General features: G+C 31.5%; 1 protein-coding gene across 3 annotated transcripts; it reads right to left on the bottom strand.

Moving 5' to 3' along the window:
* Positions 1-9999: 9999 nt before the first annotated feature.
* On the bottom strand, positions 10000-19667 carry LOC7488058 (D-lactate dehydrogenase [cytochrome], mitochondrial). Of its 3 annotated transcripts, none has more exons than XM_024587792.2 (18): positions 19322-19666; positions 19103-19205; positions 18907-19007; positions 18370-18418; positions 18073-18165; positions 15645-15759; positions 15326-15386; positions 14401-14437; positions 14265-14326; positions 13806-13902; positions 13358-13432; positions 13182-13290; positions 12744-12853; positions 12478-12540; positions 11790-11869; positions 11531-11661; positions 11217-11260; positions 10000-10534 (listed from the first exon to the last, which is right to left on the bottom strand). In XM_024587792.2, exons 1-18 carry the CDS (start codon positions 19576-19578, stop codon positions 10415-10417), a joined length of 1707 nt encoding a protein of 568 aa, XP_024443560.2. In that variant the 5' UTR covers positions 19579-19666; the 3' UTR covers positions 10000-10414. The 3 variants fall into 3 exon arrangements, with proteins under 3 accessions (XP_024443560.2, XP_024443561.2, XP_024443562.2); XM_024587793.2 differs by having other exon boundaries at positions 19103-19199; XM_024587794.2 differs by lacking the exon at positions 18073-18165 and having other exon boundaries at positions 19322-19667.
* Positions 19668-21214: the final 1547 nt, after the last annotated feature.

The following is a 21214-nucleotide window of genomic DNA, read 5'->3' as shown; positions in this document are numbered from 1 at the left end:
AGGGTGATTGTGTCATTTTAGGAGGGATATTATGGTGGAGGATGATTGCATATATATGCATTCACGGCCATTGGTTTATCTTATTGTTTTGAAGAAGGACCATAGATGAGGTTGGTGGCTGTGGAAATGTGCTTCCCCGTTTATGGTAAAATCCTCCCTCCCTTTAAGACTTGAAATTCTCTTTTTAAAATTAAATTAAACTTCATGTTCTAAGAAAGATAGGTTGGGGGATTTTACGTATAAAGGCTGAAACGTTTCCTTTATATAGTGAAAGACCAATGAATTATAAAAAAAAAATAAAAAAAAATTCTTGTTCTTATATGTTGTTGAAGATAACACTCCTCCTCTCTCCCTCACATAACTTCTTGCTAAAATAATTGTTTTGTGTTAATATAACCTGAAAATAAAAATGGTATGTATATATATAACCATGCATTTAACCTGATCATGAAAATGTTTACCAACTCAATTTTTACTTCCCAAGATATATCGCTATATAAATTAACCACTTGAAGAGTTTGTAATATTTTAATGTAAGATTAAAGTCTTGGGTTTAAAAATATTTTTGTTAACAATTTCTCATTCACCATAATTAGTTTTGGACTTATTATTAATATTCTAGGTTGAAATATTTATGTTGAAAACTACTTTTAAACAAAATCTTAATAAAAAAAATTGAGGTAGGGGTCAAATTTTTTTATAATTTGTATGTAATTTTCAAATGAAAGTAAAAGTAAAATTAAGTTTAATTTAATAAAGAATTATGTTATTAGAAAATCATTGTTCTAAGAAATTTTAAATTCCATTTTTAATAAACTCTAAATGAATATAAATTTGAATTCTATTCAAATAAAATGGAATAAAAAATTAAATGTATATATATATATATATATTGTATAAATTAAATGTATAAAATAATTATAAATGTATTAGATGTAATCTATTAATTAAATATAATAGGAGTATATTAAATAGGTAACAAAAATATAATAGGAATGGTCTTGAAAAGAATATATAATATATCTATGTATAAATATAATCAAAGTATTGCGTGTCAATATCAAGAAAAAAAAATATAGATGTAGTCGAATGGTTAAACTTCTCTTTGCTAAGGAGAAAACGTGGGTTCAATTCCCGCTATATATCCGCTCAAGTCGATTTATTTAATAGTATAAATGATTCAGGATAGTTGACTCTAATAGTTTCATTTTTTTTTTTACTCCTACCCTCTTTTCTTTCCTCCCCTAAAAAAATGGTAATTAATTATTTACAGATTAACAAGGACAATCCCCTTTTTTTTTTGTCAAGAAAATGTTGTGAGACAGGATTTGAACCCATGACCTCAAGATTATAAGTCTTGCGAGCTAGCAAGATGCTATACCCCATGTGATTAAGAGAACAAGTGTGGCCTAATGGATAAACAAGGATTAAATGCACTCCTCTACCATATATATATACTAATATAATATTATATATATACATAATGGTAAAGAGGCTCCTTTATGATCAATGATCACAGAAATGACTAGAAAAATAAGGGAAAAATTAGAATTTTTATCAACTTGATCTTGTTGCCCTCGACAACAAACATACATGAATCTTTGTATGAAGTATATTAACAGATAGCCCAAAGTGTTGATAATTAGCTCTTGGTCTTCCAATAAAAAAAAAACAACATTAATGAAGACATATTGATGTATAATTTCACGGTGGGGATTGTAACTTTCCATTAATTTCTCATTAATCACTCAACAAAGGAACTTTGTTTTTTTCTTTTGATGATTGATGAATCAAATAATATTTTTGTTTCAACAATATTTATGTATTCAATTAAATTGTTTATATATTTTATGACTATATGGATTGTGTTAAAGATTCAAAACTCATTTTCATCTTCTTTATATTTAGAAAGATTTAGAAATAAATCTATTGGATTTAAAATTTTTCTTTGGTAAATTAATTGTGAGATGCTTTTCTATTTTTAGAATATCAAATGTATGTTTGATGTCTTCTATGCAAAAATGTTTAATTTCTATAAGGTCTTCTTGACTGTTTTCTAAAAGGCTCCACAATGTATGTATATTCAACCTGTTAAGGCAATTATAAATCTTAGGAGTCAATCTGAATTGATCAATAAGAATATATTTCAATGCTATTTCTTTTTTTATTTTTCTTTAATTTAGCTAATCTATCATGAAAAGCAAAAAAGGGTAAAGTAATCTTGTGTTGGTTTTTTTTTCCCTTAGTTTTCTTGTTCTGCATGTAGAAAAAGAATAAATAAATCAATTAATCAATCAAATTTCAAGAGATCATTTCATGAAGTGTTATTTTAGGAGCTAAACTTCTATTTGTCTATATTTCGAGAAAATGTATTTTTTGCTTTTCATTTTCATTTCCATAAAAATAAACATTATAATTCACATTTTGAATAGGCATGAATACATCATCTATGGAATAACTTCCATCTTGAAAGTTTTTTGGCAGTTTCATACAATAGCCATGATCTCTCTGGATTTGTAATCCAATATACAAATCAACTGCTTCCGTTAAGCTATATGTTGTGTATTATCAATTATTACCATAGATAATGGTAAAATGATGTCTTAAGCAGTTACACTTCTAGGAGCCTTGACACAAATAGATATGTCAAAAGTTCCATATAAATTGCTTCTCTATATAATTTTTATCAAATTAATTAAAATTTCATGTATTGGTTCTTGAATACCCATTATGGTAGAAAATTCATATGGTATTTTCTTAGACTTTGCATGTGTGATACACATCTCTTTTATTTCTCCCAGCAAAGCTCTTCGCATCGTAACACCTATTGTGTCAGCTTGACCATTCATAAGTGGAGACGGAATAAGTGAACCCTAATTTTAATTTGATATTAAATAAATTCATTAACCATGTCAATAACCCGTCTCTAACAAAAACTTATCTAAAAAAAAAGGAATGTGAAAGGTATAATTTCCTTTATATCAATGGAAACATAGACCAATTAATCCTCAAACTCCATTATATACACCCATATATAATGCATCATATAAATATACATTCCTTTCAATCTATAATTTACTATATTCTCACAACAAATATAACATTTATCAATTCCAAACTTACACTACATGTAAAATATAAAACAGAGATGTAAATTTCGGTGGTAAATTGTATTAATTCATTAGCTAAAAAAATTAAAAATTAATATTTGTGTTTCATGATATCATGTGTTATATATAAAATTGTGATTAAAAATCAATAATAAAAATGTAAAAATACATTTTAGTAATTTTATATTTTTAATAGCAAAACATGTATGCATCGTTTGGGTGTTTGAGCCTAAAAAGATGTAAAAAAATAAATTAAAAGAGTAGGCGCTGAGGCCAAGTCGCCCCAAGGTGTTCGAGCCTAAAAAAACCTAGGTGCGTTGATCTAGGACAGCAGACAAGCCCGAGTCTATTATATATATATATATATATATATATATATATATATTAGAAGCAGATAATAAGTCGTCCACCCCACCTCATTTCATTTAAAAAAAATGACAGGGGGCATGTTGCTTGTTGTCACAGATTTCAACCATCACATGTGACCGAAAAGTCGGGCAGTCGCTCCCTAAGGATAAAAACCCATTTTGATCCATTGTTTTAGCCAAAGAAATATAAGAAATACCATGGGGACCTCAAAAAACCTATTTTTAATATTAAATCACAATTTAATCGATTAAAAAATGAAAATTAACTTGAATAAAAAAAAAATCTTGTATCTCAATTTACTTTTTTTGGGCAAGATAAATGAAAATGAAGTTCTAAATAGAACTCCTTTAAGCAAATTTAACTCATTGATACCAAGAACAACGAGTTTTGTTGTCAAAAAGTAAGTGTTTGTTAACTTTCTCTTTTCTTTCTATAATCCAGTGACTCTCTCTCTTAAACTCAGGGACTCAAATGGAAGAAAAATAAAGTTTTGGACCTAACTATGTAATTTTCAAACTAAAGGGACTAAACATAATTTTTGACAAAACCCAAAAAGCACATAGACATTTTCTTTTCAAAATAGGACCTTCAAATATTTCACTAATATAATTTAAGTCCTATCATTTTCAATCTTTCTCAAACAATCAAATTGGATTGTTTTTTTGTGAATCCAAGCTTGAAAAAAGTGATGAGACAAGTTTTTGTAGATATAAAAAGTAGATCAAAATAAATCAAAATTGTTGTTTCAATCAAAATAAATTATAAAAAAATAGATCAAAATAAATTATTATTTTCAAGTTTCAATCAACACAACATTAAAGGATTCAATTGAAAATTAAAAAAAAAAAACATTGATTGAAGGCTGAAAAAAGAAAATGGGCAAAATTGAGACCTTCTTTCATAAAAAAATAAATAAAAGGCATGTTATTTTTCTTTTCCTTCTTTTTTTGTCCGCTCCCCTTTAAATTCTTGTAAACAATTAAATCAAATCTTTTTTTGTGAAACAGAGCGCCAATTTGATATCAGGTTGTTTTTCAAAGATCTCGATAACTATATAAAAGGAAAATAAAAATAATTTATCAATCTTAAATTTCAATCAACACAACATTAAAAAATAAAATTGAAATTAAAAGAAAAATCTATAACAGAAAGCTGGACCAAAACAAAAAAAAAACATATAAAACACTATTGTAATCTACCTCACATTCCATAGTACTGAGCTCTTTTACTCTCTTTTTTTAAAAAAATAATAATAATTCAATTTTAATACTTATAGGAGGTTATCCGAAATCTTAGGAGTAATTAAATGCCAAAAAAATAAATCAGAATTCAGTGGTTTATCTTCATTTCAATGATCGAGCTTCAAATTTCGATAGTTGAGGGTTCAGCAACTTGTGACTTGCTTCCATTTTCCATTAATTAAGCCGATAATCTGTTTCCCCATTTGCATATTTTACTTTTTCCTTGCTGTTGCAGCATACGTACGTGAAGAATAAATCATTTGGAAAGACTGAAGTTTCTTTTCCTCCTACGTACTTTATCATGTAAAGAGGATGTATTTCTCTGATGTATCAATGGAAAGACTGAAGAATATATATATATATATATATAATGAAAATCTCCCCAGAGATCCACGGCGGAGCCGGCTTCTGTTGAGAAAATACAACACACAACAGATCATAATACGTTAAAAAGAAATGGCAAGAAGAACTAAGAAAATGAATAGAAAACATAATGTATGTCGTCGACAAAGTCAACTCTACAATTCATTAATGGACGAATGACCGGTCCATGCTACGCTATTGCCATATTTAGTCTAATGTAGAGCCTCCCGGAGGATGAAGAAGTCCTTATGCAAATAAATTTATCTTTTTCTTTGAGAATGCAGACGTTTGGATGTTGAGGTTTTACAAAAGTTATTGTGTCGGCAGCCATGTGAGTTTCAATTATAAAACACCATTATTTTTTTTTATGTTATGGATATATGTGACTTAACTTGATCTTGCAGAGGTGGACCTTTCACTGTCTTCCTTTCAACTTGTTGGTGGAGGAAAATAACCAGTAAAATCAGGGGAGGTATTAGTTTATATGTCTTGTTTTGGAACAAGGACCATAGATGAGGTTGGACGTCGTGGAGATGTGTGCTTGTTTTTAGGGTTTTGTAATGGATGAGCGTCTGTCCTTGCTATGGCCATGTTTCTTGTCTCAAAATTACAGTTGCATTTAAATATCTGTCAAAGCAATAAACAATTGTTGTTCACCAAATTAATGGTCTCATAATGCATGAGAAAACTTGTAATTAGCAGACAATTGGATCTTGAGTCTACTGATCATTTGAAGAGGAGTTTACTAGACGTTCGTGCACTCTAAGGAGACATAAAAAATGCTGGCCAGAAATCCTTGGGGTCCTTGGCCATGTGAGCTTGAGTTCTGAAACATACCTCCTCATTGTATATTATGAACAGACTTTGACTGTGCCTGCCCGTTGGACGCTATATTAAACTTGCTGGTAATTGAGGAAGCCAACAAGGGAAATAAGGGGAAATTTGGACCGCTATGAAGTGTGTATTTGCAGCCTCTTTGTACATAAATTATGCAGGGAAAAGAGGAGTTATCTGGGATAGAGTGTATCGTTCATATACGTGGATGATGATGGCATGATCCCCAATGGTGATTGCCTCAAGTTTTGGCAGTTGTGACGAGGTAATTGGTTGTCGTGTCGGTGGTTGTAACAAGCTATTTTCTGTAATTGTATATTACGGGTAGGGCTTGACTAGCTAGTTGCAGGTCTAACCCTATCTCAATTTTCAACAAGGGCAGGTAACTGGTGGTGAGAAGAGGAAGGATCCAAATCCAGGAATCATTTGATGCATGGATCATCAAAAACAATCTTGAAGACATTAGCTTGGCCTGGGAAAAAACAAGAAACTTTATAAAAGCCTATTCATTCGAATCTTGAGTTGTAGCTTGTCCTGCTCTTATTTTGTCCTCCCACAACCATTGACTCGTCTCCATATTCCATGGAGATTTATCAATCAATTGGAAGCACTGGAGCCGACTTCCTTTCTTCCTTTCTTTTTTTTGTCCTTCAGCACAAGCCTCGGTACTGTCCTTATCTTTCACTTCGCACAAGCCTCGTTACTGTCCTTATCTTCACTTCCATCGTGCTCCACTCTTTTCATCTTTGAACCCATAGCTTAACGCGTACGATGTTTGAAACTGTGGGTGATGTCAAATAATGCTTGCACATGACATGCTTCCTGGTGATTTCTGTGCTAGCCCTGATGATTCATTTCTGCAATGACTATGTATGTCTAGTTTCTAATCATAAATGCTTCCTGGTGATTTTGAGGACGACGGCTGGTAGAGAGATCATCAGGGTTTTACAAACTGAACTGTGATGGATTTAACACCAACTAATTTCTGCTTTTGGCGATGTTTGCAGAGGAAGCAGAAGGTTTTAACGAAGCAGGCAAGTGCAAGCTGCAAGCCCCATCCTTTTCACTTCTGCCTGGCTCTTGCACGATATTGATTCCTACCTTTAGCACCACCATTACCAATCGGATTCCTTCACCTTACGAAAGAATAAAGTTTCGATTTTTAAAACACTCCTGATGAAAGTAATTTAATCAAATATCCAGTAATTGTATAATTAAGACCTTTTCTTATTGTTAAAATAATTATTTTATTTTTGATTCGTTATTAAATTTGCCTAATTTAAACGTGCATTTTGGAGGTTCCATGGCGAAGCTTCTTTTATCTCGTCTTTCAGACCGCCACAGAATACAACAGCTAACCTGATATTGGGTTAAGCACAGCAATCGTAATGTTATGTATGTTTGGTTTAAAGACTTGCCTAAGTGTGAGCTCCTATGATTCGCAGCTCCATAGACACGTCAAAAACCTGGGTGACACTGAAAGGCTGAGGCGCTTAAGTTCTGCTGGGACAGGATGTAGAATAAACTAGTTGCTGCCTGTTACATCATTTTTTTTATAACTTTATAAAAAATGAAAAAATGATAGGAAGTTAAAAGTTTGATGTATAATGGATGAAGGATTTTTAAAATATTAAGATCATGACTCACTGAATAACACTTTTTTTTATAAAAAAAAATATTGAGATATTAACACATTTGATCTATTAAAATCAACCATATTTAATCTGTGAAACTCTTGATTTAAGATATGAGCCCGTGATGACACCATAAAATTCAAATCAAAACAAATAAGGAACCCCAATTCAAATTAATCAAATATTAAAGGCCTGAAATGAATAAAACATTTAATAAAAGAATTAAAAAAATAACTCGAGCAAACTTAGAACGGTGTTTTTTTTTAAAAAAAAAAATTAAAGACTCAAATAATTTACCTGACTTATTAAGTCAGGTTAATTTAATAATATGATTAAATAAAAAGATTTGAGACAAGTTATGTCATTTTTAAAATTAGTAAAAATTCATATAAAAACCAAAAAACAAAAAAGGAGCTCGATCTTAGAATAAATAAAAAGCTAAAGGATAAAACCGGAAAAACATGAGCTTTAAAAAAAAAAATTAATACCTTACTCTAAGTTGTGGGTTAATTCAAAAAAGATTATTATTATTATTATTATTATTATTATATATATATATATATATATATATATATATATATATAAAGAGGTCATTTTTAAAAGCTATGAAAAATCCTATACAAAGAAAAAAAATATGAAACCCGATATCCAATTAAATCAAATGTTAAATGATAAAACTTTAAAACATGAGTTTTTTTTTAAAAAAAAAAACAAATAAACTTGGATGATTCTCCTAAACCTGAGTTAATCTTTTAAATTTGCAATCCATTAAGTCCTAGACTCGGGGTTAATAAAAAAACTCAATTTATGGTTGAAGGATCAAATGAAAAAAGAAATCAATTTTAAAAACTTGTCAAGGTTAAAAAATAACAATTACAAGAATAAAGATAAAATCTGATATGTAAATATAATGAAGGGTAAAAAAATTGTAAAAAAAATTAATTCCAAAAATCATCCAAAATAAAAAATAATAATGATCAAATCTGAAATGAAAAAAATCGATGGAGGATGAAATCGAAAAACAAATTCAATTCATTATATTAATTCAAATGAAAAAAAATAGCAATTAAAAAAGCAGGGACCAAATCTCATGGGAAAAAAACTTGAAAGGTTGATGTGAAATATTACAAGGGCATGCACGAGAATTGAGAAAGAAAGAGAAAACGAAAAAAAAATCACCACCAAACCATTAGGAATTAAGTTATACGCATTGCATGGAGAGGTAGCTCTTGCTGTTGTCAATTAGGAAACATCAAGGAAGCTGGTTTTTACCCGTCATTAACCATCACACACGCCATCCAAAAGCAATGGAGTGGCGCCCTCGCTAACATGTTCCACGAACACACCAACTTTTTTTTTATTATTATTTATTTTTTAATCAAATTAACAAGTCATCCTTTAGATTACCTGATAATAACAAAACAAAATCAATATAAAAAACCAAAATGCCTCTAAAGCAAAGCCATAGACCTTTTAATTTCAAGGGCAATAAAATTGTTACACTGTCCATGTCAAGAAAAAAAACCCTAAATCATACTTAATTATATTTTTTTGCTTTTAGATGTGATTAAAAAAGCTAGTTTTTACCTGTCATAAGCTATCACATGCGTCGTTCGAAAACAATGAAGTAGCTCACTCGTTAACATGTTTCACAAACACACCAATTTTTTTTTTATTATTTATTTATTTATTAATCAAATTAACAAGTCACCCTTTCACCCTTTGGATCACCTGATAATAACAAAACAAAATCAATATAAAAATACCAAAATACCTCTAAAGCAAAGCCAGACACCTTTTGAATTTCAAGGGCAATAAAATTGTTACAACGTGCACGTCAAGAAAAAAAAACCCTAAACCATACTTAATTATATTTTTTTGTTTTTAGATATGATTAAGGAAGCTAGTTTTTACGCGTCATAAATTATCACACGCGCTGTCCTAAAACAATGAAGTGGTGAGTGCCTCACTAACATGTTCCACGAACACATCAACTTTTTCTTTTTATTATTTATTTATTAATCAAATAAACAAGTCAACCTTTGGATATATAAAAATACTAAAATAGCTCTAAAGCAAAGCCATAGACTTTTCAATTTCAAGGGCAATAAAATTTTCACACCGTGCGTGTCAATAAATAAAAAAACCCTAAACCATACTTAATTATATTTTTTTGCTTTTAGATGTGACTAAGTAATTTAACTGTGGAAAAAATTATAGAAAGACTAAAATATCCTAAATATTTTTAAAATAATAAATAAACCTAACAAAAATACTATTTTACCCTTAAAAATCAATCCCCAATTCACTATTATAATCCAATTCAAGGTCATACACAGTGAATCAAGGACAATGCTCAGTAGCTTTCCTACATGAAATAGATTATGTTAATATTAAAAGAACAAAAAGAAAAGAACTACGTATTCAACCTCTAATCAACATTGCCAATTTTGGTAAGCAATAGAAACTAAAAACTATGTTTCGAAATTACAAATTATTCATTTCTCATGATCATCTCTTGTCGGCACACACAGAATTATTACAGTCGAAGGTTCCCTCGAATAGTTTACATACGAGAATGGAAAGGAACAAACAAAACAAAACGAGCATGAAACGAATATTCGTGTCTCGCATGTGAGGCGGACGAAAAAGACATCAAATAAAGGCAATTTGAGAACCTATTAACCCCAGCATGCTGCCTATTTAAACCTTCTGTATATAAAAAGATTCTAATATGCGCAGGACCAGATACTCTAAGATGGTCCAGATGGGCACATAAATAAGAAACTGTCTTTTTGACAGGCAAAACAGCTCCTATAGAGAATGACAGCATGGGACAGCCCTCATCTCCGCATGAGTGGTCCTAAAAGCAAACATGGGGTGGAATAAGCTTTCCTGGGTTCATTATATTGTTGGGATCTAAAGCATTTTTAATTCTTTTCATTGTCTTCAGGGCCTCCACTCCAAGTTCTTTCTCGAGATACTGGAAACACAAGCAATTCCACGGTATTGATTATGGTACATATAAAAGTGAATCCCATAGTATAAATTAGTACATTTCAACAAACTTGAATGAGTTCCATTGTGTTAATGTGCTCCAGCTCAGTTTTGGGAAACTAATATGCCAAATGAAAAGCTCCATTGTGCTAATGTGCTCCAGCTCAGTATATGGGAAACTAATATGCCAAATGAAACTAGTGGTACATTGAATTTGATGGTGCAGCGGCCCTATATTGTGCATATTTTTTATCCAAACAATGATGATAGATAAAGGCATCTTTAACAATGAGGTCACCCCATGAGTCACCATGTGGTAATCTATGCGCGTTGCAGTGCCAAATGAAATGTCCTTTTGGTTTTCAGGAACTCTATCGTAAGTATCTCATGAAACGAATCGTGCAAGAACGAAGAAATGGCATGGCTGTAATTACGCGCTACTGTTTTGGTTAATCTGTTGTGTGTGTGCTCATGATGTCACAATTTCATGTCATATGTCCTTTTCCTTTGAATTTATATGCTGCATACTGTTGGACAGGCATTGTGCATGATGACATTAAGTTCCAAAATGGTTGATGAAAATCCTTTGTTACAATAGTCAAAGCACCAAATGAGTACGTGTCAAACTTCATGAAATGCATTGCAGGTTCAAACAATGGATAAGATACCTTCATTTTCCCTGTTCCTACTCCATGTTCTCCAGTACATGTTCCTGCTCGGAAAGAAACAGGGAAACGTTTTAGCACCAGAAATTTTTCAGCATTTTGTTAGAATGTGTCCAAATGGTCAAAGATCTGCAACCCTAAGACAGGGGGACTTTTATCCTTAGAAGTCAGCATCTTACACACGGATGAAAAGTAGATAAACATATAGGAGAAAGAATTGACTATGTGAAGCTTGACTAACTAAAAAGCATCCTAAGAATTCCATAATCTTTTTCCAACTAAAACAGAAATAGCAGACACCAGAAAGGAGCGTGCACCTTCCATTGACAAAGCACTATGGACCATAAAATGATTCAATCTTTCTGCCTCCCGCCGGTGATCTTCTTGGTTCGGGTCAAAAAGAATTACAGTGTGAAAGTTACCATCACCAGCATGAGCAATAACTGTGCTGTTATTTGACAAGACAAGAAAATAATTTTCATCACTAGCCTAATTCAATTGAGCGCATATACAGGAAAAGAAAACAATATGCCTCTTGCATACTGTCTCTAGTAGATGTCCTTCAGAAATACATACCAAACCAATGGCGATGCATCCAGCTCTTTCTTGGACCTCGATATCAATTCTGCAAGATGTGATAGAGGAACACATACGTCCTGCATGAAATAAGTGGGGAAGGTGACATTAACAAGAAGCAAGGATAAACATCATCACAAAAGAACAAGAAAAACCTTCTATGCTTGTCTCAGCAGAAGAAAAAAATATGATGAAGTCATTCATATAATAATGTGGTTCGTTGAAAAGAAGATGATCTCTTCATTCATCAATTTTCACTTTGCATTTGCTTATCCTTTCTTTCATTCTTTCTGGAAACTAACAAGTTCTTTCCATTAAAAAGGGCTGGGATTACGTTTTAAAAAGTCTAGTTAAAGGTAGCAAGCAAGGGTTGGGATGGACTTACCATTGAATAATGTGGATGTCATAAGAAACAATGCAAGTGCATCAATGCAAAAAAAAATGACAGCAATTATACGAGCTATGTATAAGAGAACTCAACAAAGATGAAAAATGTCCCAGAGCACATGGAAAATAAGTCATATATTGATCTCCATTAGTCAGTTACTGCATACCTACATGTGTTTTTCAAAATAATCAGAGAAAGTGAGCATAAAGCTGAAATAAAATGTTCCATCAAGCATGTCTCCACTAAAACAGAAGACGTGTGAAACTTGGGTATATAAACAAGCTTGGCAAAGTGACTCACTGAAATCATCGCCTCATATTTTGGTTCCATTGCAAAGCAAGCCCATAGAGCCTCCTTCCTTATCTGCAACACACCAAAAATTTAAAATACTATGCATATAAGCTAATCACTTGACAAATAACTGATTTCAAAACAAAATAATTTTCCATGCTAGCAATAGCATCCCCAGAAAAGGAAAAGGTAGCAAAACATGCAAAACTAAATCCAAGCACTACCCACAACTACTATGGGAAAGAGCAGGAGCGCAACAATCCATGTGACTTTACCTTCCAAAGTTCTTTTTTAGCTTCAGGGTCTTCTGCAAAAACAAAATCTGAACCCCTGTGCTCAGAAATGATCTTCTGAACAATTAGTGTTTGTTCACGTGCATATGCCTCTAATAACAATAAGCAGGAGATGAGTGGGGTAACAATGAATAAAGTAAGAAGACAAGGCTTAAGAAATCTTTTTTAATAGGAAAAGTGATGCAATCATTTAGATGAATTGGCATCCAAACAACAATTCAACCTGGTTGATATGGAAGTCCCTGAAATATTAATCGCATTTGCTTATGAAAAGTGTCGTAATATACTTTAAAATATCAATATTGCTTTTTTACTATAGATAGTATTGAAAGCAGCTCATAAGATATAAAAGTGTCCGTAGTTCATAAAAACCAAGAGAAATACGCACTGTCAGATATTTGAAAAGACATCCTGCCTTACCTGTGCCTATGAATTCAAACATCAAAGTTGGAAATTCAGGTAAATTCTTGTCATTAGCAATATTGATAGCTCTCACTTGAACCTCGTCCATTAGCTCCACTCTTGACACCTAATGATAGAGAATGGATAATCCATAAAACGGTGAATGCAAGAACACAATTTGCATTAAGTCCTACCTGTATACCAGACAGCATAGTGGCAATGGCAACATCAGCTGCATCCTTAACTGTAGGGAAATTGCACATTGCAACCTGTAATGTTGTGAAACTCAATTAATGAACGCAACTAAATTTGACATCTGATAGAAACATGTAGTTGAGAATTAATACAGAGAGCAAGACTCTATCAATTGCCAAAAGAAAATAACAGAAACTTTAAAACGTGGTTAAAGTAAGATTTTGATGTTTCATTGAACAAAACTTCTCATATTTTCTGATGAATAATGGATGTCAGAGAATTCAGCAAGATGAACTTCAGGCACCTAAAAATAACAAGAAACCACCAGAACTGTCACTCTCGCTTGTCTACTGCCATCATTAACTATGTTTTTAATATTCACCCAAAAAAAAATGAAAGGAAAAGGCTGGGTTGGTGGGCCTCAAAACAGAGAGAGGGCGAAGGTACCACTGAATGCTGTGGAATTTTCTGAAGTCGTAAAGTGACCTCTGTTATTACACCGAGGGTCCCTTCACTTCCGATCACCAGGCGAGTCAAATCATACCTAAGGTAATAGATCCAATATGATTAAGAGTTGACTCATCCAAAAATGCAATAAAACAGAAATCCTCTAAAGCAATTGAAATCAGAAAGAGTTGAAGGCATCCTCTGCACGTGCACGATGGCCAACCATTTTGAAAGCTTCAGAAACATGAGTCTAGTATAGCAAAGCACCATTTAACAAACAAAATCTGTAAGCTAACTCCACCAGCAATTATTTGGTCTGTGATTTTCCAGAACACTCCCCTTAATACGAGGATCAAAAATTTCAGATATTTATCTTCTCAGGTTATTCTCAAAAAAAAAAAAAAAAAAAAAAACAGAGATAAAAATGACGAGTAAATATAGAAAAGGACAATAACACACCCTGCAGCACTCTTTCGAGCACGAGAAGCTGTTTTGACCACATCTCCATTGGGAAGAACTACCTGGTGCACAAATAGTATAAGAATTACATTGTCACAAAAATGAACTCGATGCATCCGGAGGTCAGAGAGCAAACCTTAAGACTAATGACATTATCTCGCATGGTTCCATACCTACACGCTAAAAACCAGATCATTAAGTCAAATAAGAAATAAGACCATTGATTCTTGAACAAGTTTCTTACTTTTGAGGATTAAAAGAATTTCACGAACAGGAAGATAAGTGCTAAAGGCAATAGCTTCAATGTCAAAGCAAGCAATTGACGGCAAACATAGAATTTAATATAGATAAACCTTTGGGGGCTTCTAGTCTAATCATTTGGGTGTTGCAAAATTGTCCATCTCCATACTATATGGATGAGTTGAAGTGGTACCATTTTCATGTTTCAGGAATTCAAGAATAATGGTGCAAATCATCCGAACTTTTAAGCATTAAAAATGTCTCATTGCCAAAGCATAAGCAATTTCAATTTTAAACATAAGCCCTAGCATAGGGAAAAGTAATGCAATATTTTAACATTTCCACTAAAAAGTAATGCAACGTTAATCCTTGTTCTAGTGCAGAAGATCGCTTCTCAAAGTAGCTAAATCAGCATATGTTTATTATGGTGTGTTTCTAGTGTTATGAGCAATCCCAGTGACAGAAGACGAACCGTGTGCCTACACCACTCTATAATCAAGTAGTCAATGGAAATGCAGAAAGAAACTTACAGCCACTTGTCAAATTCAAATGGGATTACTATGGATAAGAACTGATAAAATATAGAGGGAGGAAAGCGTATAAAAGAAAGGGAGGAAATTCACCTTTATCTTGATTTAGCTGAAGCAGTTCAATCAAAACATGAAACTTGAGTTTTATTACTTGTTTTGACTTTCGAGCAACTAATTTATATCATGAGTACTATAACCATCAGAATGAAACAAAGGCAACTGATAAAACAGCTCAAGAGTACTATAACCATCAGAATGAAACAAAGGCAACTGATAAAACAGCTCAAATACCTCACAGCTAAAGATCCCGAGCAACGTGTAGCACACATTCCCCCTATTGTTGCACCAGGCCCTGAATGTCAACATAATGCAAAGAAGATGCTAATCTCAATTGCCAAATGGACCAACAAATAGTTGCCAAAACTGCAACAAACATAAGTAATGACCAAGATCATGCATCATGCAAGACAGTATATACACAATCGAAGTAATTCAGCCTTACATTAAAACACACAAAAATTGAAACTTCATAGTTCATGTATGAAGGAACCAAAATATAACACGTCCCAAGAACATGTTTCATCACTGGGAGAACTTGTAACAAATTTACCTGGGTCAAGGGGAAAGAATAGACCATGAGGCTCTAGATATTCATTAAGCTCCATCCACCCAATTCCAGGCTCCACAACCACATCCATGTCCTCAACATGTAATGCTTTTACATTCTAAAAATTGAACAAGCAGTTACAAATATGAAACATAAGTTTTCAAGTGTTGATAAGATGAGAGAACTGGCAATAGGCTTCAAATTTTGGGTTATCTAAGAAAATTGCTCACTGACTTCTGGCTAAAATCAAGTGCAGACTACTTTTCGTAAGTTTTTCAGTAACTGAAAAAATACTTCATTTACTTCTTCTCGAGTACTTTAAACAGGAATATAAAAAGCAGAAAATCAAAAGAAGATACTGGCAGTTTTCATCCTTTTAATAGCCAAAATAAAAAAGATAAGATACGTCTATCTTAGTTCCCCATCACAATTTTTGGACAGGTTGCTTGCACAATATAGAAACTAGAGATTTGAAAGTTAACACAAATGACAGAAAACATTTGTTTCAACATAACAAATATACTAAAAAGAAGGTGATTTTCCTGTAGCTATCGACACACTTCACTATTCACTATAATAGTGGAGTGATGTCTATGGCCTTGGCTAAAAAAATTGATTAACTTCGAACTAGGGGTGTTTTGGTATTTTCACATGGTTTATTTGTCAGTATTGATTTGTTTAGGGTGTTTCCGTCTATTCATCATTTTAATGAACAGTAAAATAACTAAAATATCCCCAAGAATAAAAAAATTCAATTGTTTCGAATAGAGGTATTTAGGTATTTTCGTTTTTTAATTTAGGTATTTTCGTTTTTTAATACACAATGCAATTACACATGTACCCTTAAATCAAAGAGATTTAATTCATAGGGGTCGGGGTCAAGGGTATTAGAGTCTTTTGGTCTCGGTTTTTTTGTTAATTGTTGGTTTAGTTAAGGGCAATGTTGTAATTTAACATTAAAATAATATTTTTTTAATTGGAAAAAAGTTGATGGCGCGTTCACATCATGCGCAAGCATGTGGGAGCCGCTGCGCATTTTGAGCGGCGTGTGCGACGACTCTAAGTGGTAAAAAAATAAGCTTTCGCGGTATCATTTTATTCCTCGTCGTCTCCTCTTCCATAATAGGTGGCGCGTGTAGTCAAAATGTGGTCGGTTTATCGTCGGTGGCCCCTTTTTTTCCATTTATTTCTCTCTCCTACCACCAAAAAAGCACTATGGTCCTCATTTTTATTGGTATTTCAAATTCAGTCCTTTTAGTTTTGATTTTAGTATTTTTATCATTTTTTCTTTTGTTAAAGTTTTATTTGTTTTCAATTTAACCCTTGGTTTCTAATTTGTATATACAATATGTTTTGATTCGGTCCTTTTACTTTGAATTTCTTGTATTTTTTCTTAGTTCTTTTGTCAAAGTTTTTATTGCTTTCAATTTTATCCTTCAAATCAAGTTTATGATTTTTTGTTTTTTCAATGAGAATAATAATGATTTCAATTTGATCCATCTTCTTTTAATTTCTTATTGTTTTCCTTGGCCTTTATGTCAATGTTTTTATAGTTTTCAATTATATCCTTCAATGATGATGATGATGATGATATTATTGATAATAATAATAATAATAATAATAATAATAATAATAAAGAATTAGTAATGATAATAATGATGATGATATTATTAATGATAATAATGATGATGATATTATTAAGTTAGTGATAATAATAATAATAGTAGTAATGGTGATAGTGGTAGTAACAATGATACTACTACTACTAATAAAAATAATAATAATAATAATGGTAATAATAATAGTGATAATATTTATGATATTAATAGTTGTGATGATAGTAAGAATTCTGGTAATAATAGTAACAATATTAATAATAATAGTGATAGCAATAACAATAATAGCACTAATAAAAGTATTAATTTTAATAATAATAGAAATAATAATAATGATATTAATAATAGCAGTAGTGATGATTTTGATCATCATTTTTCGGATTGCTATTTTTTTTCAATCTTTTTGTATGATTGAAAATTTTTTTTTCAATTTCATCTTTTAATATTTAGTTTTTTGAAAATTGGATTTCATGGTTTTTCTAGATTGAGGTCTGATGACTTTGATTATAAATTTAAAAAGTTAACGTATTTTTTTTAAAAAAAAAAGCTTTATGATTCCCTTTATGTTTTTATCAGGTTGTTCCAGTCACATAAAATGGATTGTATGTTTGACAGGATATCCTGTGTTGGCTTACTTTTAATTAGCATTGTTATACATTTGTCATTACAATTTTTCATGTTATTTTTTAACCTCATTTCAGTACCTAAACATTATCTTTTTTGCAAAAAAATAGTTCAACCGTGGCGAAGCCTAGTCACCAAAAATATTATGAACTAAAGCTCGTGTTTCAAAGTTTGTGAAAGCATTGGTATACCTGCATTAGTGACATGTCAATGCAAATACCACCATGAGGTGATAAGGTGTGCCCCTCTATTGATGTAGCTCCACCATATGGTACAATTGGAACCTGCTTAAATAAAACTAATCCGGCTTAGGACCACTTAAATGGTTACACCAGCGGAGTAGAGCAAGCAAATGGAAAAGGCACCAAACTTGAGAAGTAAACATGAAGCAAAACCAATTATAATAGAAATACAAGTTCTTGATAGCAAAAACGTTCCAAAAATCTAAAAGGATACAAAAAACACACACACACAAAATGAGCTCAGACCTTATGTTTGTCGCAAGATTTCACAATGTTGGAAACTTCCTCTTCTGACCTGCATGCGTGAAATATGAATTGCAGAGCATTTTGAGTTTCAGTAGAAGGTGTTGTAATGAAGCAAGTCATCCAGATGATCTCAAAGAATAAGTGCAAACAAGGACTTTACACACAACTCCATGATCTATCAACTCTCTTTTCTTGTATATGATATGCTTATTCAGATCAATGTTATGCATCTTACGCACTCAAACAGACGAAGCATATGCACTTGTTTACTTAAAAAGTCACAGAAAGGGAGGCATTCTCTCCACTGAATACTTCATAGATTCTCTAACTATACCATTTTGTTGCGACTGGATGTAGACATAACTTAACAGGTGTGTATTTCGGAGCTCATTTATAACATTATCGACATTCTACTCTCTTTACTCCTCATCCTTTTGGCCTAAATCATAATTTCACGAGGCACGTTACCGCGAGCATGAATGACCAAAATTATCAAGAACACAACACGGCGAACATAAGATCAATAATCAAGCTCACCTTGGGAAAACAACGACGTCCGGAATATTTACAGCTTTATGAAAACTGTGTTGCGGTTTTCCATGGAAATACCTCTCATCATAATCCATACTCATGTTATCCTACAAGATATTAATTACAAAGCTCAAATTATCTATTTAATGACACCTATGCCATTGCATCTCTAAAGTAAAATTGAAAAATAAAAATAAAATACTTGACAAATAGCTTTTAATTCTTCAATAAGCTCTTGCGGTAAATGCTTTTGAGATCCTTGTACCACAAACTCCGTGCTTCCTTTTCCTCCAATTCCTCTGCTTCTTAAAAACAGCAGGAAAAGGAAAAAAAAACATTACTCTTAATATTTAAAATTGAAGAGGTAAATGATTATCCACTAAATTAGAAAAGAAAAAAAGAGAGAGAGAAATGAACTGACGGGGAATCGAGAGAAGCATCGCAGAGAGGAGGCGGAGATTGGAAGTGAATAGCGAGCGATCCAGCGAGAGTGATAGGGAGGAGAGAGTTTGAGCAGGTAAAACGGAACGGATTCTGTTTAGAGAAATGATATGGAGAGGTGATTGCTGTAGTGTTTGCTCCTCGAGTTCGGAGATGGTGGAAGAATGAGGTGCGGAGGTTGGTGATGGTTTTTGAATAGGAGGAGCGTAGGCGAGAAACCCAGCAAGTGAAAGCCATTTGATTTCAGTGAGAGACACTGGATACTGGAAAGAGAGATGGATCTTGTAAATAGGAGGAAATTTTTTGAAAATAATGTAAGTGGCGTGATGCTTTTTTTTTTTTCATTTTTTCACTTACTTGGTATTTAATATACCAGTCACTGTATTTTATCAAAACTAATTAATTAATCTATTTAATATCAACAACAATTAACATGATTTTTCATCTTAAACTGTTTACTTTTGTATTTTAAAAAAATTAAAAAAAATTATTTTTTTATTTTAAATTAATATTTTTTGGTGTTTTTAGATTATTTTAAGGTGCTATATCAAAAATAATTTAAAAAAAAAAAAAAAAATTTAATACATTTTTAAATAAAAAATATTTAAAAAAACAATTATAACCATATAAAATATTAATTATCTTCAATATTAATCACTCTAATTCACTAAAATTGCATTTCAAACACTCTATTAATATTGATCATCTTCAATTTAATAGTTTTTTTATTCTGAAATTGCCACGCTTCCTATCAAACTTTCCCATCTTATCTACTCTTCTTTTTCTTTTTCAATTTTTCAAGATAAACAAATGGAAAAAAAAATACAGAATTAACAAAAAGGCTAAGTTATAAATAGAAGAAAACAAATAATTGAATATATGGTTTTTACTTCTTATAATAATAATAATAATAATAATAATAATAATAATAATAATAATAATTATGATGGACCCTACATCCAATAAATAGTGTTTAACTAATTAAAGAATTAAATTGTGATTAAATATTAGACACGAATGCTTTCCCTTTATAACCACGTCTAGATACATGGACAAGTCCCATCGCCCTTCCTTGTCAAAAAGGACTCCATAGTGCGCATCCATTATCCAAGCTTGTGGAAAATGGCCAAATGGATGGAGAAACGTTTTTTTTATTTATAGTGCTCCGTATTTTATTATCTATCATCTTTTTGTTTTTTTTCTCACTTAATTTCTTTCTTCTTCGCACTTGCTCTCTCTCCCAATGTTATTCCTTCTCTCTCTCTCTTCACATGTCTATCTAGTTTAATGATGCTATGCTACCAAAATTTCTACTACTAAATATTTTAATGTTATTTAAGTTATTTTAATGATGTTTAAGTTTGATTTTTAATTTATATTGTTATTTTTTAAAATGTTTTTTTAATTTATAAAATAATATTTTTTTATTTTTAAAAAATTATTTTTAACACCAATATATTAAAATATTAAAAAATAATTTTTTCAAAAAAATTAAAACTTGGAACTTAGCAGCTGCTTATACCAGCAACTTGTTTATATATAGCTTGTTTAGAAATGGTTACAGTTGTTTTAAAAGTGTATTTTATTTAGAAATATATTAAAATAATATTTTTATTATTTTTTAAAAATATTAATTTCAAATAAAAAAAAATTAAACAATTTAAATATTTTAAAGCACGAAAACAAACCGTATGTAACCTCAAAACTTTGTACTGTCTTTCACGAGTATGTTTCTGTAACATCACCCGTCCAAGGGTACTGAAACATGCTATTGAACTATGTTGTTTTGAAACATGCGAGGACAAGGATGTGTAATGGCTACATTGTCGGCATTGCTGTGTTTCTAAAAAAAAATTATTTTTTTTACTATTTT

Source organism: Populus trichocarpa, chromosome 16 (assembly GCF_000002775.5).
Source record: "Populus trichocarpa isolate Nisqually-1 chromosome 16, P.trichocarpa_v4.1, whole genome shotgun sequence".
NCBI classification, from domain to species: Eukaryota; Viridiplantae; Streptophyta; class Magnoliopsida; order Malpighiales; family Salicaceae; genus Populus; species Populus trichocarpa.
The sequence above is the reverse complement of the archived record's forward strand: the minus strand, read 5'-3'. Positions and strand labels throughout refer to the sequence as shown.